Consider the following 13,081-nt stretch of genomic DNA (forward strand, 5'->3'; position numbering starts at 1 on the left):
AATAGGGTGTGTTATACATTTAACTTTACATTCACATTGGGTTTACATTAAACATGATAGTGGATTGAATCCTATGGAGTCTGATTCCAAGTCTCGACTATTGTTCCATTACGTTATCAGAATTACAGAATCAATGTCAGATCATATCGGCTTCATTTATCCACCACAATTAATACCCAAGCTAAAGCGTATTACTTTCGGCAATAAATTTCAGTAGCATTATTACGCCGGTCGTAATTCATCTTTACAAGGTGATAATTGTTACTCATCCAATGCGTAATAAATCTATCATTTAAAAGCGTATAAGTGTATAATGGCTTGAAATCTGTACGTAACTTTAATTAACCAGGTATAGGCCTTATAGCGGATGGAATGTTTACTCAACCACTCTCTGTATCGTCACATTATTATATTCCTAGGCTAACATGACATGATTCTAATTTAATTGAAATATTAGCTACTCAGATGTCACTAGGTTTCAACAGTTAGTTATCCGTAAATATTATCACATGATTTAGTATCAGGTACATCGAGACAGGTGTAGTATCATTGATGTACGGTACTATCAATGAAATTCAATTATAAGCACAGATACCGATAATATTACACTACTTGAAAATATCCTGTTTATTCGAATGAAACTGACGTTATAAGTGTATCGCATTGACCACAATATGTTATTTTAATTATAAACGCATGGTATCCGTTATTAAACAAATTATCCTTAACTGATCTGTTTTTGCACCAACTAAACAACAAAACTACCGGGATCAAGGAACTGTCCCCAGTCAATTTATGTACGCAGTTATTGTAGTCATTAATCCGTAAAATAAAATTATTTATTTCAAAACAAATTACGTAACCCGCTAAAAATTGAACACGTCACCCCCACAAGCAGTTAAATAAATGAAGCATTAGAAAAATAACAAAACAAATGAAAGACAATAATAATATTAAACATAATAATAATAATGGTGATAATGATGATAGTGATAATGATATTAGTGATTAAAATACAGGGAATTATACTGCACCTAATGATAATATAAATAACAGTTAAAAATATAATATTAATTAAAAGGCAAAATCATTACAATTAAATAGATAATATCAAGATGCATGTTTTATTAATGCCGCTACTGCCCTGGATGAGCTTGGACTGCACTCATTTCTGACTTTCTGTAAAAAGTTCAAGTATTTAAGAAAGTTTCCTCAACTGGTTCTAGAATTTCACAAATACAACTTTTTTTCCCTAAGGTTCTAGATTTTCTGAGGAGCCGATCTGGCAAAGACGTGCAAAATGAGCAATATATGATAAATGAACAAACAGGATACATGCAACAAGAATTAGCAGCATCATCAAGCCGAACAGGTAAGAACATCTGTAAAATTTACTGGACACACACACAAAATGTTACAATAACAATGTAAACAATAAAATACAAAAGTAAGTTTTTAATTATAAAAATACCCAACTTATAAAAGCGGATTCCTCATCACGTATAAAGCTAGTATGTACATGTCGTCTGTAAAGAATTATGTTCTTAACAGACCTCACAGATCTTCAGCGATTTTTAAAATATACTACAACTCGCCTTACACTTAAACAATTTGGTGTTGTGTGTGTGTTGAATTCTTTGGGCCTATGAATTAATTCTCAGTGGATTTTCTTACTGCTCCATCTGCCAATTCTTGTCTTTAGATGTTTTTCTTTAGCCAGTATTTTGATTAGTCTCTGTCGGTGTTTCCTTTTTCTTTTGTGGACTAAATTATTTTGTTAATGTCGCTTGATAGAGGGCAGCCCATTGGACATTCCCTGACAATTGCCTTTAAATTGGTTCATCATTTAATGCACGTACAGGCGATCGGTAAGCGCTATAATGCACAATAATAAACAAAAATTATAATAATAATTTTTGAATTTAACATCACGACTAATATGTTGCTGCAGAATATACTACGAGTTATGATAATCATTGGGTTCAGCCATCAGTCACGAAGGTGCTCTTCAGCAGGACTACGACGGTGGCGGTGATCAGTGGCTTAACGCTGCCGCCGGAGGCCCTGTGGCTTTCTGAGACTGGGGGAACTTTTTGGTCCCGATCGATCAAATAACCGTCAGGTATATTGTATTACTCAATAGTGCACCTCGAGAGAGCGTTAAACCAGATGAATCTGTAGGTACAACTGGAAATAAATAGGAACATATGTTATATATGTTATATTTATAACGGACTTTCCACACTTGCAGATTTTGATTCGAAAACATTAATATACAAGAAGGACATATCAACATGAAAAACAAATTAGCCATGGATAGTTCACAAAAGATGTCTTAAAACAATCTTAACCCAGACGATATGTAATACAATTTTTTTTTTAATCTTTCAAACCTTTCTAATATATATACTCTTTTATATATACATATTAATAAGATATTAACGGAGAAGATTCTATGTTAAAAGCAGTCTGGTTTTTACAGTGATATATTATTTAAAAGTTTATCATGTTATTACATTCATTTACATCCTGTGGAAGACAGTTCTATTATTAAATACAAATAATAAAAACAGGTCGAGGCCATGCTCATAACTATGGGATACGGATAAGAAGTAACCGGGATGGTAACCTGTGCCTTCTGAAGACGGCAGAAATTCTGACGCCCCAATCTGAAGTATTTAAATAACAATATATATACTGTCTCTTATACACATCTAGATGTGTATAATTCTTCTGGGAATTATATGGATCTTGTGGTTTAATTGACTATGCGCCTTGAGCACCATTGGTGGAGATGTGCGCTTTATAAATCTTTATTATTATTATTTGAAAACTAGTGTTGCATCTGCATACCAAAGATTGCGAAATCAATTGCCTGCAATCGGATTCAAACTTCCAATGAAAGCCTCAATGGTGAGGTGGTCTATAAAAGAAAGGGTATTTAATTTGAGGGAGACCTGCTTAACGTAAAAAATATATTATATTCATTGAGCTTCAATCGAATATTTATAGAAGCGATGACAATACGATACGATTTTCTTCGTAAATAAATTGCATTGCGTTTGAGAACACAAACGCATCCGTGCGATAATACATACGCCGCCGGCTGTAGGAATAAATCACATGTTGCCGGAAATGTCAATTTTGGCCTACCTACCACATCTGGCCTACTCAATAACTATGTATAAAACGTTATTCATGTTACTATTAAGTTTCTAAAGTGCCGATTCATATAATAATAACTCGTGCCTTGAGCATTATATTTGAAGCGAAATTCCACCTGCACAACTACTCTCTCAATGACAAAGTAGGACTTTATCCTACATAACAACTCAGTGCTTTTGTGTAGGCCCACCCTGCTACCTAATATTGACATACATAACTAGAGCACAATCCAAGAATGATAATACCTCCCCTGTATAAAATTCAAATGCATCTTTTTCTTTTAAAAAAACAATATTTTAAGAATGAAAACAGGATATTAACCTCCATTAGAATTCGAAACCGGGACCTGGGACTTAAGCCAGGCACTCACTGCCTTCTGTGACAGTCGTACGACCGTCGCATGACGAATCCACCTTTGCTTCCGGAGAGCGAGACGACGTAACGCCGGCTGCTGATTGTCAGTGGCAGTCTAAAAGGATCCTCATTAAAACAAATGATCCGTTGGTTTCGCGCCGTCGCGTGCTTACGTCGTGCGTAGTGAGTATCCGACTTTTACAAAGCGAATGTCATTACCAACTGACAGTGAATGCGTTTTACTTATGTGCAATCCGGTCTCAATTGAGAGCCTTCAATCGTTGTTTCTTGGACCGCGACAATCAATTCTAGGAAAATTCATTCAGAGATCTATTGATCAGTTTTTGAGATATTTAGGTCTGAGACCTTCCATTTTAAGCGTCTCAACAACATGCAGAACTCTCCGGAGCCTCACTGAAATTGCATACCTTTTTTTATTGGCCCATGACGAACCATTCCAGAAAGCTTTTCAGATGCATATTTTTTTTTTCGATACCTAGGTCTGGGAAGTTCCTTTTAAATGGTCCTCATATCCACACCCTTCTCCGGATCGTCACCAAAATTTCATCATTTCTTCCTTGAAATATGATAAGCCATTATGGTATGTTTGTTTCATTCAGATCCATTGATCAGTGTTTGAGATATTTAGGTCTGGGACGTTAGCATTTTAAATGACCCCAAATTTACACCCAAATCTGGATCTTTACCAAAATATGATCATTTTTTCCTAGTAACTTGGTTAATTCTTCCAGAAAATTTCCTTCAGATCAGTCGATTAGTTTTTGAGACATCTGGTCTTAGACTTTCTCGTTAAATGGTCCTCATATCCACAGCCTTCTCTGAATCTTCACTAAAATGCTGTTTTTTTTTTCCCTGGGACGATGACAAATCATTCTAAATAAAAGTTTCATTCAGATCAATTGATCAGTGTTTGATATGTTCTAGTTTGGGACGTAAGCACGTTCGTAAAATTGATAAACGAACCAAATATAATAATGTCTTCCTTGTAACATGGTTAACTCTTCCAGCAAGTTTCATATAGCTCAGTTTATAAAATATCTAGTGCGGGGAGTTCCCACATCCACGCTCCACGCCGGATCGTCACCAAAATAAAAAGGAACCCTCCATTAAATGTTCAATGAAATGACAATTACTGATTTGGTTTAAGGGATCGAATCCACATGGACCAAATTCCCTATGAAACCGGCTCTTACGGTGTAACCTATTGATAGAACACACAAGTTTTTGTGCAATATCATAATTTTTTTAATTTGTATATTTTTGTAAATTAAATCATTTTAGCCTTTGGTTACTTTTTGTATTCTTTTATACCTGCATAAAATAAATAAATTAAAATTCATATTATTAATTTATCGTTTTTCAATCTGCAACACAATGTTTGTGTTAATTACAGTATTAGAACATTTTTTTAAATAGATAAAACAATATTATAAAAATTGCAAACATGCTTACGTCTATACGTGTAATTTGCACCATGATATTAAGGTGTAGCCTATTGATAAAACATAGTACGGTATATTTTACACAGATAAAACCTCAAAAATTCAACCAAAACTTTGAATAGCTCATTTAAAAGGACCAAAGTTATTAACTTTCACCCAGAAACGGACCGAAAACATAGATTTCATTAACTTAAAGATATTATACTACAAAAATCGTTAAATTGTTTAACTGCCAATTTAATTGTCTAACAGTAGGCTATACAAGATAATACAGAAAAGGTATAATTATTTAGCTGTCATTTACATGATGGGGTCATTTCTGCTCAAGCAAAAATTTATTTGTAAGTTTATCTTACTATATATACAAGTTACCGAATACAATTCAAATATGTAATTTATTACAGTATTATATTTTGTGTAGTTCATGACAGCGTGTACTTCTTTAAACCTTTCTTACGTCCGTTGAAAACGTGCTCTCCCTACGCTGCGATTTTCTGATCTATATTCACCCAATCTCGTTTAAAATTGTGCGTTCGCTGACCTGTGCAGTACAGTTGTGCCGTTTTAAGGCAGTAGATTCTCGATCATGTCTGACAGCTTAAACGTTTAATTTTAGTCAATAACTCGTCAGACTTGTCGGTGTTAACGTCAATATACTATCAACTATCGTGTCACAATTTGCCATATTATTATTATTGTATAGCTGAGAATCGTAAAATTTGATTATTAAATTAATCACAAACGTAGCAAATAAATGAGATTAATTGTAGTGATAACAGAAAAGATGATTGCACATACGTGCTTTAAACCCACTGTTAGCTTATTTCTTATTTTCTAAGAAATGTCCCTCAGGTTTATGAATACCATTGATCAATACCATATTATATAATTGTACGACTGTTCTGCCTACGTGGGCCTTAAAGTTCTATTATTCCTCCTATGTAGGCTTACCGGTCAATTATGTTTCAATATAATTATATATATTCAATTCAATTCAATTGAATTAACATTTATTCAATTAATTAATAAATACATCAAATGATAAATAAAGTGGACAACATTAAAATGAATTAATTAGGATAAAAAATATACGTATGTATATATATATATATATATATATATATATATATATTATATATGCTTATAAAGAACTAACATATAGAATCAATGTTGCTAGTGGCACGTGGTTTATACAGTACATATAAATAACCAAATAATGGTAGGAACATTAAATATAGGTACATGTCACTTGGGTGCACCTCAAATCATTACCGGTATCCTGTGGAAGTTATATATCTAATCATTATTATCATAATCATCATTGTCAGATGCAGTAGCAGAAGCAGCAGCAGCATGACGTGAGTGGAGTGAATCCTATAGAAATTGTTTTCAGGAGTATTTGCAATTAGGATTAAAGTGCGTGAGCGCAGAGATCGACAACACTCTAGATTGCAATTGGGATTGGAATCACATAAAACCCCCATAAATATATAATTCATTGCTGAACTTATGCGTTTTTCAAATAGATTTCCATATTATTTCATCTCCAGGGACAAATAAACGATCTACGAAATTAAACAATTGACTCAGTTTTAAATGAAATGACATAAGCCGTGCGATATTAAAAAGAAGGTGTTGTTTCCGACAAGTTTTGTTGTCATTAATAGATTTGGTGAAAGTTCACCATGGCACTTGTTCTAATAATACGACAGGAGTTTGTTTTTCTTTAATGCAATTTTTAAATATTTCTTAACATGTTTTGGAATAAACTTATACTATAACAGGTAGACACATGATTATTTAAAACCAGAACTAGTGCAGGAATTGAGCACGACTTTTTACGTAAATTCGCCTACCTATTGAATATCGGACATGTGTATGCATCTGTGCCTGTGTATGTATCAAGCAGACATCGAACTCGGCTATTGTAATTTAATTGTCCTAACTTGAACCGGGACACTTGATGCTTACGGTAGAGCACTTAAACATATGGAAACAAAAATAGAAATAATAGAGCGCATATAAAGGTGTAACGTCAGGTGATTATTGATATTATCACCAGAGAGATATGAAAATAACTTTCTTCAAATGTTATTTTACACATACAATACGTCGTGTTTAACGATTTTCGATTGCGTTTCTATCATAGCTATTGTAAATCGATATGTTTACAAAACAATAACTTCCGAGCTATATTTAAGTGGCTAATGTGTCACAATAGTTTCACGAACTCGGTCGAATATTTTTCAATATCTTCCTCTATTCCGTGTTGTTATTCTCATTACGTTAAATATTATAACATTGGGCTCTCTGGTGTGATTTCGTGTGAATAACGAGTGTCTTCATTTAGGCAAATTTAAACGTATCTGTTAAGAGTTTTGTGCATGTGGATATGACGTATTACAATAGTAACACTTAGACTGATGTTATCTGAATTATATTTATTGAAGCTATTTTCTCGTAGAGTTCATTTTATATGTAGGTTATGTATTGATCATTCGCATTGATTGTCTGTTAATCATTATTAAATTTAAACACATACCGTACTGTATATATTATCATTGCGTCTATCTTAACAGATTTGGATATTTTCTTAGTTTTTGGATAATGTTTTGTTACAGCATGAAATTATCCAGCCGAGATTTGTGATTTTCGTAAAGTTCTTTTACAAAATGCTTAGTCATTTGTAAGGGTCTATATAGGCCTACGGACTTTATCCTTGACCGAGAACTCCCGATGACGTCATTTACAGTGGTAGAGGAGGGAAATTTTAGGCGTAATGAAGCGTAATAAAATAAAATCGAAGTCGAGCCGGTGACATCAAAGCTGTAGCATCATTTATCGATGTGAAATCCAAAATACCATCAACAATTTAAAAGTTTATATCCTATCTTACTACACGCTTTAATGCAGAAAAGTTTATTGAACTTAAGAGTATTAGCAAATGTCTCCTAAAATTCATACCTCTAAATCATAAAATAAGCCTGGACTATATTTCCCAGTTCTTGTATTTTCATCATCATTTATAATATTTACCAGAATCAATTTAAGTCTATGTGTAATAATCATTATATAATATAATATAACGATAACATACATTATCATAGCGATTAAAGAGTGCGCAAAATGGTGAACGATTAAGTTCCAGAATCAAGACTGCTCGCAACGCTTTATTTCTCTGGAAAGTGTAACAATGACAGATATTTTTTTAGTAAACTATATACATATAGGCCTATATATAATATAAGATATATATATATATATATATATATATATATAATTACTTTTATTATTATTAATAATATTATCATCATCATTATTATATATTCTTTACTATAATCATTATCATCATCAACTATACTGTACATGGCTATATTTATATGTTCCGAGTTACATTATCTATAAGAGTTATAACTAAACCTTTACTTTCCTCTGTGCATCAATGCCATGGACAGAGCATCATAAATCCGGGATCGAATTTGACGCTACGGTACTATAACGTAGTGTTAATGGCTCTATATATCAACCCGTAGGCGTGGACACGACTCTTAAATGGGTGCGATATTTTTCAAGTACGGCCGTGTCTTCTCATCTTTACTGTATCGTATATAAAATTGTAATACAGAGTATTTTCTGATATTGTGATGGTGCATTATTAAAGGCTTCACCTGATCCATTTATCACATCTTGATCGTGCAATTAAAATGACGCACATAGAGAACAGGAGAAGTTCCATTGATCGGAGAATATGTGTGATTCGTTGCGACTGAAACAATCCATCAATATCTGTTGTACTCTATAGTGATATGTCTATCGTATTTACGTCAACTTGCTACCCAGTTACACCCGATCCTACCTAAATGATCTGATAAGTATCCGTTAACACGTAAAGTACATACTATAGGTGTGTTTTTTAACCATTATATGCCTATATACTTTTTTTCGAATAGGCATCATCTGAAACATTCTCGTGCTACTTTGCTATCGTCCGTGTGGATTTTATTTTTATATGTTTCAATCAATTTTTTAATCGTTTCATTATGATATTTGAGTGTGTAAACGTGTTCGTTGTTTGTTTTTTTTTCACACATTCCGCAAAACAATTCACTAACGAACATTATTGAACATTTCAAGATAGGAATATAATGTTGGAGGTAAATTTGATGATGTTACTAGGCATGACTTGAATGGGTTGGTGAAATGAACAAATAATAATCTAATAATTGGTGAAATGAACAAATAATAATCTAATAATAAGTTCCAAGATAATCCTGACCCTAGAGATTAAGGGTGCCACCTTAGGTGACAGGTTCACCTTTGGTCACTCTGTTCTTCAAAAAGGGAAAATGTAGGTCTACATTTTAAAATGATATCAATGGCTGTATGTATGTGAGGGTGGCTATTGAAACATGTGCAAGTAACGATTGAACATATAATTATGAGTATATTATTACTATCTGCATTATTATTATTTAATTTTGTACCTGTTTTTGTTGTGTTGTGTTACTTGTGAACATGATTGTTTAAAGAAAGATTTATTGACTTCCCTTGTCACTCAAATATCGGGCTAAACGGTTGTTTAAAGTGGAGTCATTTTCAAATATGCTTAAGGTCAAATATATTAATCTGCTGGATAAAGCCGTCAAATAACTCCAAAAATGTAGGAATATAACAGAAGGGGTAGAAATAGGGTCGAATGACAGGAAAGCTCCACCACCGCAACTTAAGACGAGTAGCGTCAGTCAAGGCTTTCCGTAACGTCTCAGGCCCCTCGGAAATTAGTAGGTGTGTGCATCAGCTATGGAAGTGTAGCTGAAGTTGGAAAATAACTGATACTGATGATTTATGGTGGGATATTGTGTGTAATCCCGTGTTGGCCGACTGAGTTGTCGAGGGGATTCCGTAAAACTGTAATAAATACGGTAATTCTTGTAGTAGACCTATCTTTAAGTGCCAGTGACAAATAATATTTTCTGCTATACAAATATTTCTACTCCAATTAGGCCCCTAATTAATTATTTATTATTATTATTATTATTATTACTATTATTATTATTAGGCCTATTATTATTATTTTCATGTATATTTTTCTTTCAGGTCAATTACAGAAGCGAGCTAAAAGCAGAAAGAAGGGTGGCAGAAGACGAAAAGGAAAAGAATGTGTGGGAAGGTTCGGGCCTTTAATCCACCAGTGCTAATTGAACTATCACACTCATTTCATTTAGGTCTATTTAGTGAAATAAGTAATATTATTGAAAAATTCCTTAAACAGACATTCCACGGACGGATCTGAAAGTCATCTGCATTTTCGCACAGTTGGAAGAGTTTATTATTGATTGATTAAATAATTAATTAATTAATTGATTTATTGACTGATAATTTGATTAACTTAATATTTGACTGATTGATTAATTATATGATAAGTATATTTGTAATTTCAAAACGATGTACACTTTTGAGTTAGTTTAACTATAAGTTGTCATTACTTGATACACACTATAGTATTATGAGCTTATACGAGCTTGAAATTATATTATTAAAAACGAATCAACATGACCATATGATATTGGGGAAAATGTCGTAGGTGACACGTCTGAACAAACATGAGTAGATTGGACGTTTCTGATATAATTGAAATTGTATTTAAGGTATGATTATCCTAAACTAAGTGAATTACCCTTTCAAACCTTTCGTGGTGCTAAATTTTGTCTGCGCCCTTTCCACCTCATTTTTGCGCCAACAATTTGTCCCAAATTACGTGATAATAAAAACCAAGATACCGTCACAACATGCATACTGTATTTGTAAAAAGTCTTCAAGCGATCATAAGGCATAAAGTTAGGCATGCTAATATTTAGGTAAAGAAGGTTAAAGGTTCATAATTCAGGCCTAGTTCAATAACCGCATTCTTATCCGCTATAAACGGCAACCCCACCATGTACGTACTGTAATACAGAAAGCCCCAGTGTTTGCGATGTTTATACTGCTGACTTTAATTTATCAGCATTAGTAGGCCTACAAAACAATAGCCAATTACTTTGTATATCACGGTGGTGCTACCTAATTACCGTCACCACCTTCTTATAAATGGGTGATTAATTCCAAAGTGAGGCCCAATGTTAATAACTTTGCAATAGGCCTATACCAATGTTGTAATTAACATTTGGCATACAATAATAATTTACGACAATTCATTGCCAAGTTGAAAACATCCAAACTCTATATGTGTCTACTGGGCTAAGAATTAACTATATGGCCCCGCCCATTCTTGACCGTCACCCTCAATACACTGTACACAATAAAGTAACACATTATCAGATATAGTGTGATTCGGTCGTGATTTATTACGACAAAAGGCAAATGGACCGTCGCACACGATCGGTCCCTAAATTAATTTCCATAGTAAAAATTCTTAAAAAGTGGCCAACAAGCCAAGCGGCAGGGTGCCGAAGCGCCCTAGTGTATTTGAGGAGGAAGGGGTGGCAGGTGGGAAAAAGAATTTCCAAGGAGTTATCGGTGCACGGAGCGAGGTAATTTCAATCCGCAACGAGAAAAGGGGTCCGGTTATGATTCCACACGAGGAAATGCAACGGGTTGAAATTATTACGCCGACTGAGTGACACCAATTGGGGTGTACCTACGCCCCTTGACACAAATAGTTTTTCCGCTGATGTCGGAAAATTATTTGTGTCTACTGGGCTAAGAATTAACTATTTTTCTCGGAAAGTCAAAACATCAAGTTACGTTGTTTTGCATCGGAACGACCGTGTTAAGTTTCACATGTGGGGATATACGCCTACCTCTTGTAAGTGGTTTGCGATTCTCCAAATTTTGGTGATATTGTATGTTCATAATTGCGATAATTGTCTCCTCCAAGATATTACTAGCTTATTCAATAGGTCTACATGACCACTATGGTTTTTATGTGAGCAAGTGCAATACAGAAATAATCATTAGGAAAAAAATGGGTAAAGCATTTAAACGTTCAGGCTTGTTTCTCGTTCTGCTTCAAACTCTACGAGTGAGTGAAGACTGAGGTAAAACTTTCACCTTGTGATAATAACAAAGATCCACCATCACCCGGGTTGTTTAACAAAATGGCTCGTTATTATGCATTAATAAAGATGAATCTCAAAAAAAAGGTTTAAGCATTATTCAGTCCATTATTTTATTTAAAAAAAATAAAATCACAATATATAAAATGTGTTGGTTAGGAACAACCTTATATGCACATCACTTTATTCATTGTGTCTCATCTCCTGTAAACAGATATAATAGGACGGTAAAAAATCGCTTGGGCCAGGTAACACAAAGAAACGGTAGGCCTATGCGAGTGAGGAGATAAAAGTAAGTTCGGAGCAGCCAAACCCAACGAAATTATTGTAACTTTTTATTCAATACTTCAAGAAGAGGTTCGATTAAGCTACACTGATTTGTTTTTATTTTTGTTTCGACAGTAAGAACAAATCGAAACAAAGTCCACAGGGACAATGTTTGGAAAATATATATGTAAAATCTTTTCAAACAATTGGTAAAAGGTAAAAATTTGATCTTAAGACAGAAAACCTTTCTATAAATGGCTCACTAAACTTGGACGTTAACGATACCGTTGACTACTATTTACAGAAAACCATTTCTTTCTGACAAAACAATGTTTGTTCTATCACTCAGTTCTTGTGCAATGTAATATGGCTAAATTATACTGTATGGCACGCCTTATATCTAAATGTATGTGATTGCTTGCGATTGAAAATTTGCACAAGTTGAATAACTTGTATGTAATGTACATGGAAGGAAAATAAACAGGCTTCTAAAGCATCATATATAAATAAATCATTAAGTTGTATATAATAAAATATAAAGGAATGTATCAGTCTCTGTATGACTTTTTTATGTAACGTCCAAATTGTATAAAGCTATAGGAATGATAATAATAATTATAATAATAACAATAACAACGTTAATAATAATAATAATAATAATAATAATAATAAAATATCAATTATAAATAATTTACTACATAATCAAAGAACGGTGTGATTTGTTTGTTTATGCAGTTTGAAATTTGACACACGGTACACATTAAAAGGGTCACATAT

At 33.4% G+C, this 13,081-nt stretch overlaps 1 protein-coding gene across 1 annotated transcript in view; it reads left to right on the forward strand.

Annotated features, from left to right (window-relative positions):
* LOC117109631 overlaps window positions 1–12,852 on the forward strand; it is a 23,552-nt gene extending 10,700 nt beyond the window's left edge. The window contains exons 2-3 of the mRNA XM_033252022.1: window positions 1,258–1,372; window positions 10,080–12,852. Coding sequence (XP_033107913.1) covers window positions 1,258–1,372; window positions 10,080–10,180 — 216 coding nt within the window. The 3' untranslated portion in view covers window positions 10,181–12,852. The remainder of the gene's footprint in view (window positions 1–1,257; window positions 1,373–10,079) is intronic.
* The last annotated feature ends 229 nt before the right edge of the window (window positions 12,853–13,081 follow it).

The sequence above is a fragment of the Anneissia japonica genome, unplaced genomic scaffold (genome assembly GCF_011630105.1).
Source record: "Anneissia japonica isolate Jap-2015-1 unplaced genomic scaffold, ASM1163010v1 scaffold287829_len2072220_cov186, whole genome shotgun sequence".
Classification (NCBI taxonomy): Eukaryota; Metazoa; Echinodermata; class Crinoidea; order Comatulida; family Comatulidae; genus Anneissia; species Anneissia japonica.